Genomic DNA, 18,231 nt, shown 5'->3' on the forward strand with positions numbered 1-18,231 from the left:
GATCTAAATTGTCCCTTTCTTACTTGGTCATTTCAGAGATGCTACTAGAAAGGTTTCTCCATGGAACACTCAAAAAAAGACTCCAAAATTTATATTCTAAACAAAATTAACTAAATTTTGCTTTGGAGATGATTTCTAAATAAAATCTAAAATTTCTAATTTTTGAGCTTAATTTTGAAGTTAGAGGGATACATTAGACATCCTCCAAGAGGCCAAGATTGGAGACATCATATCCCATCAAAATACATATAGACCTCTAATTAAGGTGGACCCACCTACTTTTAAAGATCATGGTGTGGGACAATAAAGATCGAACTTTTGCAAACTTCGAGGGAAACACTCTTTCAGTCTTTCTCTTCCTCTTCTTCTGTAAAAAGAAATCACATCTCTGAAAACTGAAAAGCACCAAAGAACCCAATCCCCCAGCAATTTCCCTAGTCAGCCAAGAGGCTAGAGTCCTGGACTTGGAGAGATAACGGATGGGGGTTCTTTTCACATAAAACGATAAATAAAGTAGCCCTAGCCCCCAAGACTCCCAACCTATTTCGGTGTAAACCTTTAGTGCATGCATGTGAGCCGAGGACGATTCTCTATTTCTCTTTCGCTCCGTCACTTTCAACCTTTGACTATTAAGATGGATTTCATCTTTGTGGTGGGTTAATTTCAAGTTGGTCCCCAATTTGTTACCAACAATTTAGTATTGACCCACTCATGATATATGTTCAATTAGGAACATTTTTTTTTTTTTATTATTGAAAATCAGTGAAACTTCATTTTTTTTACTTAAAAATACAAAAATAGCCTTATCTTTATTTTTTTTTTTTAAATCTTTTTTCTTCAATCTCTAGTATCTCTTCGTTCAAATATTACCATCGCCGATGTTTTGCCAACGAATCTTCATTTCCTATACTTATTTTTTCTCTCATATCTATTTTTTCTACTTTACCAACAACATCAATTAACTAATATTTAAAATTAACAGGAAATTGGGTTGAAGACTCAATTTTTAAATTTTTTTAGTTGAAAAGACAAATTATACTTTTCTGTTAAGAGTCCAAATTTTTGTATTTTTTTTGTTTAAACTCCAAATATGTATATTTTGTTTGGTTAAGAATCCAATATTTTTTTTACAAAGGTGTTGCAAGGCATTGCAAAGTGGTTGTAAGGTGTTGCAAAACTGTCGCAAGGTGTTGCAACTTAAGTACTCATGGAGTTGAAGACTAAAAAAAATTGACTGATCCGTTTTAACTAATGTCCAAATTTTTCAAAGTTTTGGTTAAATTTCGCCAAAATTAATAAACCACAACAATTCGACAAATAAAAATCACAAAATTCTAAGTAAATATTTTAACTTCTCAATACTCTTTATTTTAAGTTAAAATTGGCGTTTCTAAGTGTAACCAATTTTGAAAAAACTCGTTTGACATTTTGTTCTTTGTACTAATTATAAATCATGTACATTCAAAGAATGCAAATAAAAATTAAAATTATGAAATGAGCGACAATCAAAAGTTAGAGGAGAAATTATTAATTGAAGTATTGAACTTACAAATTAGATGGGAATTCACGGGGAGATCGAAGTTAGAGTGTTATGTTAACGGTAGGGATATAAGAGGAAGAAAAAGAATATATAATAAGTATGAGGCAATTTTTGTACTTCTAAGTGCAAAAAAATGAGTATTACCAATTTCTAACTAAAATCGGGATATCCCTAATTAGACATTAGTGGTGAAGGGATAATACTAAATTCTCCGTTTCAACTATAAGATGAGTTTACCTACGAAAAAATGAGTTTGCAAGATTGCAAACCTAGTCTATGGAAATTGAGTCTGCTTGACATTGCGTTTTGCAAATTGAGTTTACAAGACCTAGCAAATCAAGTTTGCAATTTACGTTGTGCAATATAACTTTGCAAGATTTACCAACCCAGTTTCTAGGAAAAAAAAAATTGAGTTTTATTTTTTTCGGAAAAAAATATATATCGGAAGTGGATCTTAATAGAAAGCTAGTGAATTTTTTTTCTAAATAAATAAGTTTTATTGAAATCCACCATTTAATAAAAAATTATATGCATATAAAATTAAGAGAAAAAATATATTCATTTAATGTTTAAAAAGATTAAGAAATTAGTAGTTTAGTCTTTATAAATATTTTGATCTAAATAATAATTATAAAAGCTTTACTGTTTTTTTTTTTTTTTTTTGAGTATCAGTTTGACTCCTATAACGAAACCCCCATCTTTCAATCTGTTACAAATTGAGGCCAAATTGGAATTTACACCTTTGAGATTTCATAATTAAATTCTTAAACACCGTAGTGGAATTAAGACTGCTGCTAAATCGTAAACACTTTAGCTACATCTTTTCTGTGTATTGCATAAAAACCGTAGTAAAACCCCAAGTTCAAAATCACTTCCATTTTAACTATATGTCTATATCAACCCATCTCGACATAGGAATAAATTTGTTAATCTAGAATATATATGTATTACTACTTTAAAGTAGGACGATGTTTTAAAAATGCTCCGGTAGTTACTAGTTATTAATAGATTTTAATGTTGAGCAATTATTGAGACGTGTATGAAGTTAATTGATGCCGTAAAGAAAAATAGCAAAAAAGAGTGAAGTTCAGCGCGATTGCATGATTCTGGCATTGGAAGCTTGTTTCCTTTAAGTTTGCCTTCTTGCCATTCATTTTGCTGCATCAATTAACTTGTACAACCAGAACATTGTATCTACATTAATCTTGTCTTTTAATATTTCTTATCTTCGACGTTTTCTAACATATAGTATATATCCCGTCGATTTGATTCTTGTTAATATCGAGTAGATAACCTCACCGAGAGGCGAGATTGTACACCCCTTTTTCAACAAAACATTATTTAACGGTGAAAATACCTGGACTGAAAAACCAAAACTTAACAATATGAATTGAATAGCAAGTTCTAAATTCTAATCACAATCAAGTTTTAAAATTCTAAATTAGTAGAGAGCAGGTTACCTAATTAGTAATTAAATTGTGTGGCAGCCAAGGACTACAGATGAAAAACATAATATTTTTGTACTTGTATTTGATGTTCATGGCATTGAAGTGGAGGGATGACTTAGTAGTCAATAATGGTGTTTAATCTCTCAAAAAGAAATATTGTGGAACCCCATAACCTTCAAAACAATATGTCTAGTCAAAGATTTCGACAAAAAGAAGAAGAGAGGATGTATGGTCAAAGAGAATCAAGTAGGAGTGGGTGATTTGAAAGTGAAGTATATATGGGTCACCAAATATTAATTAGAAGTGAAATTCATTTTAGTTTAAGTAAACTCATTTTAATTAAGTAATAACACTTATATCTCTTAACACAGTTCATCATTCATGATCATAGTTCTACGTTTGTATTGGCAAAAGCAAAACATTTCAATTGCAAATGTAGTGTCAAGAAGAATGTCGTCGAGCGATCTTGTTAGCCCTCCAATAGACACAAAAGCTCTAATTTTGTAAGGTCGTGGCCGAATTAGATTATTCCATACAACATACTTATATAATGTCTGATTGTATTCTCTTGCAGAAATAATATATATAACACCTAAGTTGGACCAACTTGTGTAGATAAAGATCGAAAAAAGTATGTCAACCTCTCTAATTCAACTTCCTATTGTTAGTTCGATTAAAAAAAATTTGTATAAATGTATATACTAACCATACATATAAGAAAAATGAAAAAGAGTGCAAATACAACTACACTTGAGTGGTGGGAAAATTGAACACAGGCCTATCAAAATCAACATAGATGTACATCTTTGATGGAGTGACCGAGTGATTGTTACATTGAGGAAGCAAAGTTATTATTTAATTGGTCCCCTAAACCAATGATACATACGAATTTTGTCAATGTGATTATGATGGTTCGTGCTTTAACATTTATTATTGTAGATGTCCACGTGGTTGAAGGTCGCATAGTTCTATAAGTATTATCTCACCGGCTTTAGAATTCCCAGCCGACCAATACATAAATGGATCGTGACAGGCGAACAAACACAATAGATGTAATATCATAACGTTTCTAAGTTGACATGCCATATTGGTACAATCTAAAGATAATACGATTCCTGAATTGTACTCTCTTCTATTAATACAATAAACTTGTAACGTTGTTAACCCAAATCACTTATGCAGACCCTCTCTTTCTTCTTTCTACTTTTTTTTCACTTGTATTGTAGTTAACCCAGATCATTTATCCAGACCCTCTCCTTCTTCTTTCTTCTTTTTCTTCTTCGTATGATAAATAGAATCTCTAGAAGCGCTTCAATATGGGTCTGCTTTGGTCTAGAGACGGAGTTGTTTATAATATTGATATTTCGTGGACTAAAATGGAAGTCTTGGACAATTTCTTTTTGAAAAAAGATAATGCATGTGTTATCAAATCGGTCCCCATGACAATGTGATGATGCTTTCTTAGTACAAGAAGATGATTATGTTTAATTAAACATAGAAATAATTTATCTTTTTCTCCATGGTCCATTTAGAGTCCACACATTGCCTTTTGACTGAGGGTACTAACAGCTAAACAAAATCAAGGTGTCCCAAGTTAGAATGATTAGAACAACTAAACTAATTAGCTAAACTAATACAATTTAAGAATCCCACCAACCCAATAATCATATGTTTTAGACCCATCAATAATAAAGTGTAAGTTGTCTTAATTTGCTCTCTCATTTTGTAAAATCTATCAAATATTTTACTGTAGAAAATATTGGTTATATTTTCAATTATGTGATGATTGTAAGAATAAATCGAATATAGTGTATATTTATATATATTGTGGTTTCAGTCGAATCCTCTTCCATTGATCTCGACTTACGTCCACTAGAAAACTATAAACGACTACATCTTTGTTAATCTTCACACTGTGAGTTTGGAGGATGCTTCGTTACATGAACTAATAATTGAACACAGAGGCGGAGTCAAGAATTTGAGTATGGACGGGCTGAACTTATATTAAGGGTTGACGAAATTTTCAATTTCTATACACCCCCTAATAAATTTAACAGCTATAAATACATGCATCTGAAAAATGTTTTGTAAAAAAAGAATTATATAAATGATCATATAATTATAGTGCTAGTTCACATTTATTTTGAAAAAAATTAGAATTTTGACTAAACTAGAAATTAGAAAATCATTGCATCGTTGGATCCATACTTATCTGTTATACTACAACATAGACATTATTGGATTTAATACTCATAGGAATCTTTGTACGAAAAAAAAAAATTCTTCTCCGATCAGGTCGCTGGCCGACCAAAATTTCCGCCGACCTTGATACTTAAAAAATATATATTTCGTTTTTTTTCCTTTCTTTCTCTCCACTAGAGTTTGGGGAAACCCAAACTCTAGATCTGGTTTGGATTTTCTCCAAACCCAACCCAAACCAGATCTGTTGAAGCTTTAACAATATTCATTGAAGCTTCATCGAACTATTGAAGCTTCAAATTTGGTTTGGGTGTTCCCCAAACCAGATCTAGAGTTTGGGGAAACCCAAACTAAGGTTTGGGTTCCCCCAAATCCTAGTGGAGAGAGAGAGAGAGAAAAGAAAGAAGAAATAAGAAGAAAAAAAAATTTATTTTTTTTAAGTATGAAGGTCGTCATAAATTTTTTGATCGGCCAGCAACCTTATCGGAGAAGATGATGAGGTGGCAAGAAGGATGACGTGGTAGAAAGAGGTGATGAGATGGAGGTGAGAGAGGTTGACAATGCGGAAGGGTAGCTTTAGGAGAGGGAAAAAAACTTTAACAAACATGTGACGGTAACGGTAAAAGGAGGCCATCTGGGTATTTTCGATAAAGTATGGGGCTATGCAGGAAGATGGTCATAAAGTAGGGGGTCATTTGAGAAATAACAGTAACAACAAAAAAATACAGATGCACAAGCAACCTCACAATTATGTCTCCATATCAAGCAACTACAAGTCAGATTCTACAACATCATCTTTTAACAAATTCATGAATTTTTACTAGCAAAAGTCATTCGTTTGAGGGAGAATATTAGAATAAGTTTTATAGTCCCAAATAGTTTAACTCTTAAAATTTCTTTCTTGTACAACTCTTTATAAAGAGCTTATATAATTGCTAGAGATATCAATTTAATTTAGGGTTATTTCCCAAATAGCCCCCAACTTTGTGACCAGCTTCCTGCCTAGCCCCCTACTTTATCAAAAATACCCAGATGACCCACTTTTTCAATTACCGTTATAACACCGGTAATTAGTCATCACCTCTCTCTACCTCCTCATCTTCTCGCCACTTCATCATCTTCACCGGCGAAGGTCGCCGGCCGACCAATTTTCCGGTCGACGACCTTCAAACTTAAAAAAAAACTCTCTCCTCTCTTTCTAAACCTTCTGGCGAAAGGGTTTCCCCTTCACTGGAGGTTCGATCTGTTTAACGAAAAAGGTCTGTTCAAGAACAGACCACCTCCGGTGAAGGGAAACCCCTTCGCCGGAGGGTTTAGAGAGAGAGAGAGTAAGGAGAGCAAAAAAAGGAATTTTTTAGAGAAAGAGAAAAGAGAGTATTTTTTTATGTTTGAAGGTCGTCGGCCGAAGAGAGGTGGCGAGAAGATGAGGTGGCAGAGAGAGGTGGTGAGATGGAGGAGAGAGAGGTGATGACTAATTAACGGTGTTATAACGATAATTGAAAAAAGAGACCATCTGAATATTTTTGATAGAGTAGAGAGCTAGGTAGGAAGCTGATCACAAAGTTGGAGGCTATTTGGAAACTAACCCTATAATTTAATACAATTCTATCTTCTTTCACTTTCAAATTCGGAGAGATGAACATTTTCGCAATATATGGATCACCGTGACCCAAATCTCACGGTTGAAATTCACTCTTCAAATTTGGCACAATTTGGTGGGCTTGGAGATGCTATAAAAGCTTCAATGTCGAAAGAATTTAACTTATCCATTCATGATTCATTGTCAATCTAACCAAAGTAGTATGAAAATCCTTAAAAGCAATACAGACTAATAACAAAGATCACCACCTCTCTCTCTCTAGTCTCTCCATCTCAATCTCTTCCCTCTCTGGGCAAATAAAAGATAACTACTCAATGGCTGGCAGTGGAATCAATCACTTCCAACTACAAAGTATATATTCTAAATAGATATCTACTAGACCCATAAAAAAGAATACTATACCCATCAATTCAGCAGAAAATCACATCTCTATTTGTTTTGTTCAGTTTTACCCACACAATTTACTAGAGAGGAATAAAAATATTTTATCCAGTTTTACTTGTACTTGGAAATCTTGAAAAAGGTGATATAATTAAGAGAATTCAACTCAAAAACTCACTCACAGTTGAGATCATTTTTCTACTCATTTCGCAAATTACAACCGCTCTGCTAATTAATGGTTTTCATTTCGTGCATACTTACAACCGCTCCTCCTCTCTCCGCATAACCCTCAACAGAGATCTAAATTAGTTTTTGCTTCTCCGACGAAGGGTCTTCTTTTCGCCGGATTCCCTTTTCGTTTCTAAAAGGTTGTTTGTTTGTTGGTTTTTTAGGGCATGTTTTGTTGATCTTTAAGATCCTTTTGTTGTCTTCTTTTCGTATTCAAGATCAAGTGTTTGGTCATGGAAAATCATTGGGAGTTTCTTCAACAACTTACAACTCTCTCCATAGATGCACCGGAACCAGTCATAGCCCAAAATTCATCCCACGAAGTTTCAGTCCGTAAACTATACACGTTGTGGTTTTTGGTTATCTTCATAACATATTGTAGCAGAAGACTCAAGTTGCTGCAATTAATGGAAGAAACCACCGACAATGCTAGAAAAGAACTCATAATTCGCAAGGAACAACCACAATACAAAGAGGAGTTCGTACTTTCCATTCAGGGAGGTGGGGACTCGATTTACACGCTGACGGTTGATGGCTGACGGCGACGGATGACGACGAAGGTTGACGGCGAGAAGAGAAGAAGGTGGAAGAAGTAGCGGTTAGAAAACCACCCACAGATGGCGCGTGGTGATTGCACCAGAAAAGCATCCCACTAGTTGGACCAGACAACTCTAGAGGCACCCCAAGTGGGCATAACTTGACTTGTTTGTCTGTATTGGTTGTGTCTTTGTTTTTCAACTTCATGATGTAATTCTCATTAGCCTTTTGGCATTTAAATGAAGTTTGATTCCAAAAAAAAAAAAAGAGAATTCAACTCGGATGCGATAAAATTAGAAAAACTTAGTGACTTATCATGTACTCTTAAGACAACTTGCAGAATGACTGATTTATATAAGTTATTATAGTAGTGTTATTATCCGGGATACAAAGTTTTGAGTGGAAGTAAAAAAATTTAATTTTTTCTTTTCTCCAAACACTTCAAACTTTTCAGCTTCTTCTTCCTTTTTTTCCCCTCCCACTGTCACCATCAATTCCGGCGTCCTCCCTCATACTCCGACGACCTCCACCATTACCATCATGTTTGTCTCCTCTTTATTTTTATCTTTTCTTCCCTCTTCCTTTTCTATTCTCTCTCTCTCCCTCACTTAATTTTGTTCAAGTTCCGGCAAAGGGAAGAACCCTTTCGCCCGAAACTCGTCTGGTTTTCAGACGAAAGAACCCCTTCCTTTGTCTGGAAACCAGACGAAGGGGCTCTTTCTTCGTCGGAACTTAGAAAGAGAAAGAGAGAGCAGACAGAGGGATTGAGAGGCAGAAGTCATGAACCCCGATTTTAGGTAAACCTTGATGAATACATGGGTTTAGGTATAAATTAAACTTGATGATACCTGGTTTCAGGTATAAAACCTTGCATGAATCCCTGGAAGCCATGACCTAAAACCAGGTATAAACCTTGCATCAATTCCTGATTTAGGTATAAATTAAACTTGATGAATACCTGGTTTCAGGTATAAAACCTTGCATGAATCCCTAGAAGCCATGACCTAAAACCAGGTATAAACCTTGCATCAATTCCTGATTTTAGGTATATACCTTGCATGAATCTCTAGTTTTAGGTATAAACCTTACATGGGGAGAAGCCATGAATCCTCGGTTTGACGTATAAACCTTGCATTCTTCTTCTCTTTCTCTGTTTTATTGTCTGAGGAAGAGAGACAATCGAAGGTAGGAAACGTGACGAAGAGGGAGAGAAAGAGCTAGAGCGTTGGAGGAAGTGTTTGGTAAAATAGTTTTTCACCCTCTAAAATTCTACACCCCAGATAATTTTCTTATTTCTCCAAATCACCCACCTAGTTTTTTAGAGGTTGCACGTGAAAATCTTTTACACAATCGAGTGCTCACTTTTTACCAAAAGGCTGAAGGAAGAAATGGATGACCCACAAGGCCACAACCCCTAAAACAAGACACAAAAATGACTTGTCGTGCTCATGGGTCGTGACTAACCATTTGGGGTCTGGCCACACCCTGGCACGACAGGTTAAATGTGTCATGCCAAGCGTGGTTGTGGCGTGTCTGGTAGAGTTGGGATTTTGGCCTGAAAATCCGGAACCCGCTCACGATTGTCCGAGTCCGAAGGGTCTGTGACCGTTCGATGTCCGAATCGGTCTGTACCCCATCGACCTAAAGAGCTTAAGCGGATGGACGCGGGCATAGGTCCTTACCCGGTGATCTGACCGAGTCTACCCGCTTATATAATTCGCCTGACCGAACCCGTCCATTTATCCTACCAGTTATACCCGCCCACCTTTATGATTGATTTTAAGCCTTTAAATTAGTAGCGCTAGCTACAGCCGTTAGATTTCAAGAGTAAAAATATATAATCCTAAAAATTACTTTTCTTAATCTTGTCTTCGCCTCTCTACTTCTCTAGTCTGCCACTCTCCTCTAAAATCTCAATATCTCATTGGTAACTCAAGAATCCACAATACACCAATACGATCCATGAGTAGAAGAATAGAATCGATCGTAATCTAGCGTATCTCAATGACTATTTTTTAATTTTGTATTCATTTACTTTTTGGAATTGTAAAGTGGGAGTTTAGAATATTTAGCTACTAAACAGTTCTAATTTCGCATAAAAATTTCTTTATTTATTCATTAGTGACTAGTGCCCGACCGACCGATACCCGGTTTGCCCGACTATCAAAACGGTCACGAACGGGCACTTTGTTGGAGAAAATCCGAAATGTCCGCGCGTTTTGTCCGGATGTCCATGTGGACATTTAGGACTTGTGCCCGTTCCGCCCAGACCAGTTGAGTTAGCGTCCGTTTCCAGCCCGTCCTGACCGATTCCCACCCCTATCTGTCTAGTACGTCTGGTCAGTTGAGAACCTCTAATTTGAACATTGCCTCACCTCCATCACTTGGGTGCGGATATGGGCCAAGTTGAAGTCATTCTGGGATGCCTATTGAATTCCTCTAAAAGTTGAGAAGTGGGATTTTTCAAAAGATAATTTTATAAGCACCCACATCTGAAAAAAATCCATCATACCTTGTTGTACCCCAAGTTCCCTAGATAGGCAAAATGTTATGCTTTTTGGAAACAAAATTTGTCCATGAAGAACACGAAAGATGCGAAAAGGAACATTGAATGTAAGGGCAACATCAAGTTTGTTGTTTGATTCACAACAATTTGTGTCTAACAAAATGCAAATTAGAGTTAGTCCTCTTTTTGATGATCACCTTTGCAAATATTAGTTTCCCCAATCAAACGAATGAATGACCTCGGAAAGTCAAAGGTATCGACCGCCCATCATCGAGTTTAAGAATTTTCAGAATCGCTGACATAAAACAGTACCGCGTGATTGCGATTAAATAACACATTTTGAACTCACATTCATTAAATTAGTAAACCAAACTAACAAAAATTTACCCTCAAACAAAACAAATTCCAACTATTATTTCAAGTATGGGCCAATAATATTAAGGAAGAACAAACAAACCATCTTTTCCACACAAACTCTTAAATCTTACCTGTCTTTCTCTCTCTAGAAAGTTTTGATTAAAGAAGCAAACTGTTTTTCATTCCCTAACAACCTTCTCAACAATTCTTGAAATATAATTCCAAAACACTTCCTCTTTCTGAATCCTTCTCAAATTCTCAATTTCATTAAGGTTTCTGTTTCTTGCAAGCCATTAATTACATCTCCATCTCTCTCTAAATCAATTCACCTTCCTCTTCCACATATATAGACATTAACCCATTTCAGAAAAACTGAAACAAAGATTAGAGATGAAGAAAATGGAGATTAAGGTAGAAGCAGAACCATCTAACCATGAAAATCAACACAAGCAACCACTTTTACTCCATAATAAGATGTTAGTAGACCCCCCGGAGCAAACTCCAATGCAGAAAGCCATTAACAATACATTCAAAAGCACTGCCCATTTAGCTAATCTTCTCCCAACCGGATCGGTTCTTGCATTTCAACTTCTATCACCTATTTTCACTAACCAAGGAAAATGTGATAGAGTTAGCCAGATGATAACAGAGGGTCTTTTGATCATCTGTGGAATCTTGTGTGTTCTTTTCTGCTTCACTGATAGTTTCCGTGCAGCTAACGGACAGGTCTTTTACGGGTTTGCAACGTTTAGAGGAATATGGGTTATTGATAATTCTTGCTGCATTATGCCTGAGGTAGCAGCACACTATCGAGTCAAGTTTATTGATTTCGTTCATGCTTTCTTGTCGATTCTTGTATTTGGAGCAGTTGCTTTCTTTGATCAGAATGTTGTGAATTGCTTCTATCCAGCACCTTCAGAGGAGATCAAACAACTCTTAGTTAAGATTCCGGTCGGTGTTGGTGTCATTTGCAGTATGCTGTTTTGTGTATTTCCTACTGATCGTCATGGAATTGGGTTTCCTCTCTCTGCACGGTAACTCCTGTATTTCCTCGAACTCTAATTCATTTATGTCCGAGACTCTCCAAACCCATACCGAAATCATTGGAAACTGTCAACTTTTGCAATAATAATTCAGCTTCCATGAGGGTTTTCTTTGCAGTAGAGGCAATGGATAGAAACAAACATACAATCACATATATATAATATAAAGTAATAAACAAAAGCATTCCTTGTGTGTATATATAATAAGCTTAGTTTTGAAATTGAGATATAATCATGGCCAAATGTTTGATTATTTCATTGAATGAGGATTGATGTCAAGGTCGATGACCGTTCCTAAGAGATTATGTAATTTGAATATAAAGGAATGACATTAAACATGAAGTAAATAGCGTTTGTCTTTCAATTATTTTAAAGTGCCAACAACCCTTGGTTGGAGTTGTAAGAGGTTTAGTCTTCCACCTTACAGGTCAAGGGTTCGAGGCACGCTGACAATTCAAAAAAAAAAATTATTTCGAAGTAAAAGATATTGAAATGAGAACAAAAATAAAAGAAGCAAAAACATAGTTGGTGATGCAAAGCTTTCACAAACCTCGTACAACATTTTGCACTTGATGAAACTGACTAGCGATGGCAATTCTTGTTTCTTTCCTTTACCATAAGAGAAACCGAGAAAGTCTCTAGCTCAAGCTATTGAGTGAACATCCTCTTGAACGAATGATCTACTGCCAGCCTTTCTGTACTGAAAGCTTCATGGAGATTTAAATAAGTGCCGGCGATAATTAACCTTGCGAGGAAATACTGCTGACAATAGTCCATATGCTCTTTCACTAATAATTCAAGGTTCGAGTACACATCATTCAAGGCAACACCTCCCAAATCTTAGCAGTGAGGGACCAGGCTCAGGCCTCCTGCACTATCTGTTAAAAGATAGAAGTGGGGTTCAAACTGAGGTGAAAGAAATACAGATGAATATATCTAGTTGTCAAACTTCTATTTAATCGAACTTTCTCTTTTATCAGTAAAAAAAAATATAAATAACAAAATCAACTCAGTATCCCAAAAGTACATGGTTCTTTAGATCTTCGTATCGTAAATATTTCATGTGGAATTGCAATATACTATTTAAACTAGTCAAAACTACAAGATCTCAAGCATATCAGTAAATAAAGCAGGTTACAAGATTATGACAGAATCAATAAACTATCAGCATAAATTCCTAGCCAGAAAGAGGACTAATTATTATTCACTTGATTTCAACCACACATCTATGGACATTATCCTGGACAACTCATAACTAACTGGCCCGCCAATAGTATTAGTTGGATAGTCAAGGATTGGAATAAAGATCTACTTACTTTGTGGAGTCCAGAATAAAATAAGAGGAGAATAAAATCAATACCTTTGTAATCGCTTACTCTGGTCTAGAATTGCATTTTCGTGCAACGCAGGAGTCAAAGTTAGATTTATTTATGTCTTAGGCATCAGAAGTTCCCCAAACAACTCAACCTGTAATAGCTCAGCAGCTTCGCGAACTTTCTTTCGACACCAAAATCCACTTACAACAGCATTCCATGTGACTTCATCAGGAACACATCCATCGATCACCATCTCATTGACAATTTTCGCAGATTTATGAATATCTCCCTTGTTACAAAAACAACTCACAAGAGAACTATAAGTTTCATGAACGATGGAGATGCCTCGAGTGCGCATACTCAAGTATACTTGAAAAGCTCGGTTTGGGTCATTCTCGGTACATAGCCCTTGGACTACCATGTTGTGTATTTTAACGTGAAGGCTCCAAGTCACACGATTAGGCGATATTCCAGTAAGAACCATCTCATCAAGGAAGTTTGCAGCTTCCCGAAACTTAGAGGCATCACAAAAGCTGCTTATTAGTTTACCATATAGCCCTGCATCTGGTCTCAAACCTTGGAGCTTCATCCTATCAAGAATCTCCATTGCTTCTAGAAGCTTCCCTTCTTTACATAATCCATTAATTAAAGTACTGTAAGTGATCATGTTGGGATTATGACGCTTGGTAATCATCTTTTCAAGCAGCTCCATGGCTTGCAGTGATCGTCCACCTTTACAGAGACCATCCATAAGAGAACTGAATGTGACCACATTGGGTTCAATACCTTTACTGGTCATCTCTTCAAGAAATTTCAAGGCTTCGTCCAAATTACCCGACAAGCACAAGCCATGTATCAAGGACGTATAAGTGACAACTGTTGGTGCACAATCTTTTGTCCCCATCTCTTCGAATAACTCTTTTGCTTCAGTAATCATTCCTAATTTACACAATCCATTTATTAAAGTACCATAAGTATAAGAATCTGGATTACACCCATGATTTGACATCTCCCTAAACACCTTAAGAGCTGCATCTATGGTACCCTTGTTCATGCAGAGTGCCTTAATCAAAACATTGAGAGAAGTAACACTTGGAGGAATGCCCATTTCTCTCATATATCTGTAGTACTTGTAGGCCATTTTTAACTTGTTTTCAGCAACAAGAATGGAAAAGACTGTTACATAAGTTTTTTCAGTGATTTCACACTGAAACTCCTTCATTTTGTGGAAAATCCGAAGAGCGTCGTCTGGCCTATGCGCCCGTCCATATGCTCTGCATACTGAGAGAAATATGTCCTCTGTGAAGTTGCACTTTTCTTCCTTCATCCTGTTAAGGAGCTCCTCTGCTGATCTGAACTGGTTTGCATTAGCTAATCTAGATATCATGAGGCTAAAGGTGGTATGGTCGTGCCTAAATCCATTAGCATACTCAGCTGTAGCCGAATCAAATATGATGACAGCTTTTCGGATGTCACGTTCCTCTCGTATCAATTGCTGAACTAGTGAAGGTGTGATTTTCTTCAACCATTTGATCGTTTTCCCCTGACTCATTTTGGTGTTCACTCTCTCTCTCTCTCTCTTGTCTAATGTGTCTTCTTCAAGGTCACAGTACTTCGATTAAGAAAGAAAGTTTCCAAACAAAATCAAAATTCAGGTAACTCCACAACAAAATCCCACTATATCTTTTCGCTCAACAAACTTGAAAGATATCCAAATGATTAATCATTTTGTTATTAGTTAACACGATGGCGTTTGGACTTGGTCGAAAGCAAATTAACCTATCAAGTAAGAGATGCATGGCACTTGCCCGAACCTCGAATAGTAACTTGAATAATCAAGGATTGCATCTGCAAATAAAGAAAATGAAAGAAAGCCTTAGCATTTCACAATGAAGGATCGGAATTATGAATGAAGCAAAAAATATATACGAAATAGAATCCCAAACTTCATTTGGTTCGATCAAATCATTAACCTTTCATTAAGACAACTACCCGCGATTACAAAATAGAGGAAACTCTAATTTACATTATGAACTCCTTGCCCAATTTAGATAGTTCAGATATTAACATACAATTTACTCGCATGCCCATATAAGTTATATTAGTTCAAGAGGATTTGCAATTAATTTTGGTACTTGATCTTGTCTAAAAGATGTTTTGTTAAACATACGCACCAAAGAACATAGCCAAACATAGAGAAATCTTGTCTTACGCATTTCATCGAACAACTGTCATGCATGGAGAAACTACTGGAAAAATTAACAAAAACACACTCAACTTACCAGAACTCGCTAACAGATTGAAGCTTCATAGAGAAGGGATTCTTAAGCAACTAGGGTTTGAGGTTTTACTTCGATTATCTTCGCTCTGTTACATTCGTTAATTTAGGTGTCAAAAAGAAGTTCCTGAGGTTTAGCGAAATATTTTTAATCTTCCCTCGCTCTTTAAGTTTTATTTCCCGTTAACTCGCCCCACAGATGATTTTCCGTTTGTTTGCTTTAGTCCCTCGTTGAGTCGTTGGTGGTTTCTGTACGTTTTTTTAACAGGGTTATTTCTCAAATAGCCCCCAACTTTGTGACCAGTTTTCAGTCTAGCCCCCTACTTTATCAAAAATGTCCAGATGACCTTCTTTTTCAGTTTCTGTCGGATGTGTTATCAACTAAATCTCTAAAATAAAATGGACGGCCAGACTTATCCCCTGGATAACCGACTGATTTTAATATAATAGATGGTATGGATACAACATACACCATTTTGAATTGGATAAATTCAATAACTATCATCTCAAAGGTATTTTGGGTCCTAAGGGTCACATATAACTCTTAAGGTCATCACATGGGGCAGAGAGTCTATTTATTCCTAATTCTATCTTATTTATTTTCAAGTTCAATAAACCATTTCTTCATCAAAAAAAAAAAAGTTCAATAAACCATTGATTTCTACTTTTACAAGAATCGTATTTGAGACTTCTGATATGTAGAGCGGGTATCCAATGACTAAGAGCAAGTCCAACCATTATGTTGTGTTTCGATGACGCAATGATTCCACGGATTCATCGATCCAAGTAATATTTTTTGGTTTGTTTGCCAACTAATAAGAATTCTATGATTTATTATTATTTGAGTATTTTTGAACGCTTCTTTAAAAAAAATTGAATAAACCTTGTTCTCGAAACTCGTTTTTTCAAATATTGTTTCATTCGAGAAGTCTCCTTTTTCTTCATAATTTTTTTTTCCGAGAATCGTTTTTTCAAGTTTTTCATAAATAAATTTTTTTTTCAAAAACTAATTTTTTTCGGTAATCGAAGTTTCATGGAACCTATTTTTTTCACGAAAATCGTTTTTTCTCCGAACACTGGTTTTTTTAGAGCACCGTTTTTTCCTACCAAAACCACGTTTGATATGAATCCTACTTAGGAATCCTGTAACCAAACACGCCATAAATGGAACTAATGGCCTTACAAAAAAATCAACTCCAACTATAAAGAGGCCTAGGCCTAAATTTGTGCAAGTCCAAAACACGTCTGTGGTATTTTGTAAGTGAGTGAAAGAATCTTGTGTAGGTTGCGTATGGGTTGTTCTTTTTAAACCAACCCAAAATTGAACTGTTCAATGAGCCCCAAAGTTCCAATTTTACCAAATCTGGCGATTGGAACAAATCAAATGGCCATATCTGGGCTAACATATGACCGTTGTTCCCAAAAGTCCTATGTGACCGGCCCAAAATGGGCTCAGTCGACTCTAAAGGTAGAGTCGACGGAGCGATTGGAGTTGTTGACTGAGGCTGAACTAGGGGTGGGAATTGGGCGGGTATGGGCGTCCATGGGCACTTGAGCATCGGGCTGGGCGGGTCGGGCACAAAATTTCAATGGCTATTAGGGTAAGTGGGTTAATTGGGCGGACAATTTTGAAATTCGCCTTGCCCATTACCCGCCCAACCCATTGAGAAGTTCAGGTAATTCGGGTATGGGCGGGCGGGTAACGGGTAATCTCATGACTTGAAAAAAAATCACGTTTTTTTTTTTTTTATAGAATCTGCAAACACCTTTCCTGATTCTAAAAAGACAATGTGAGATTAAAATTAGACGTTATTTGTGTTGTTCCTTTTAGGAATTTAATCTCACATTGGAAGCTAATGAAGAATTCTCATGAGATATAATATAAACTTACCCCACTTTTTGTTCCCTCAAAGCCAAAGACTACTTCAGTATTGTACTAGGAATTTTCTTGGGCCATTGCAAAGCAATGTATTGGGTTCGTGTGATTGCCCTTAAACATATTGTTTACCATCTCAACTAAGCTTAGCAACATAGACAGCTGGGGCTTCATCAACCCATAAAGTTGATGTAATTTGGTTGGTTATCATTGGGTAGGGTAAGTGGGTGCGGGTAGGGGTGGCAATTTGGTCCGAACCTGCGGGCTTTTTCCCAAACCCGCCTCTAATGGGACGGGTTTTACCGCCCTGTTAATTAAACGATTCGGGTTTGGTATGAAGTTAAGAAAAACTAATCGGGTTCGGGGAGGGTTTAGTATTAGATAGTAAACTCCGCCCCGAACCGATTAGTATGTTATATTAGATATATGTTTTATATAAGGTTATGTTTCTAAAACTTTAATCTTATATTATCAATTTAATTATTTTATGTTTTATATTATTTAAGTAGTTGTAGTGTTTATGATTGATAAACTCAAAGTCTTACAAAATTTTGTTAACAATTGTTATGTTACTTCAAACTAAAATAACTTTTGTGAAACAAAATACTTTGAACCCGACCCGACCTGACTCGTTTTATATTAAACGGGGCGGGGCAGTAATGGTTTAACAATTTTTAATTGGGATGGTTATGGTAATTGAATATCTACCCCGATTAATTATTGGGACGGTTATGGTAAAACCCGTTTACTAACGGGACGGAGTTGGGAAGGGATGGACCGTCCCAAATCCGCCCCGTTGACATCCCTAGGTGCGGGCATGGGCGGGTGCGCGGGTAGAGGTTTTAACCCATGTTCGCCCACTAAATTTTGCGGGCTGGACGGGTTGTGTCCGAGACGGACGCGGGCGTCCATGGTCCTCGTC

The 18,231-nt window shown here is 36.3% G+C and overlaps 1 protein-coding gene and 1 pseudogene across 4 annotated transcripts; one reads left to right on the plus strand and one right to left on the minus strand.

Moving 5' to 3' along the window:
* Positions 1-10,821: 10,821 nt before the first annotated feature.
* Positions 10,822-15,677, minus strand: LOC147555612 (Pentatricopeptide repeat (PPR) superfamily protein). 3 transcript variants are annotated; one of them, XM_086663239.1, is made up of 4 exons: positions 15,438-15,677; positions 13,200-15,003; positions 12,390-12,717; positions 10,822-11,906 (listed from the first exon to the last, which is right to left on the minus strand). In XM_086663239.1, exon 2 carries the CDS (start codon positions 14,705-14,707, stop codon positions 13,268-13,270), a length of 1,440 nt encoding a protein of 479 aa, XP_086519365.1. In that variant the 5' UTR covers positions 14,708-15,003; positions 15,438-15,677; the 3' UTR covers positions 10,822-11,906; positions 12,390-12,717; positions 13,200-13,267. The 3 variants fall into 3 exon arrangements, with proteins under 3 accessions (XP_086519365.1, XP_086519364.1, XP_086519366.1); XM_086663240.1 differs by lacking the exon at positions 10,822-11,906 and adding an exon at positions 12,075-12,285; XM_086663238.1 differs by having other exon boundaries at positions 10,822-12,717.
* Positions 11,187-12,186, plus strand: LOC147555613 (protein DMP4 pseudogene; annotated as a pseudogene). Its single transcript, XR_015234923.1, has one exon. The product of XR_015234923.1 is annotated as a protein DMP4 pseudogene (transcript).
* Positions 15,678-18,231: the final 2,554 nt, after the last annotated feature.

Source organism: Eschscholzia californica, unplaced genomic scaffold (assembly GCF_041429995.1).
Source record: "Eschscholzia californica isolate CP2 unplaced genomic scaffold, dmEscCali1.0.p SCAF_2, whole genome shotgun sequence".
Taxonomy (NCBI): Eukaryota; Viridiplantae; Streptophyta; class Magnoliopsida; order Ranunculales; family Papaveraceae; genus Eschscholzia; species Eschscholzia californica.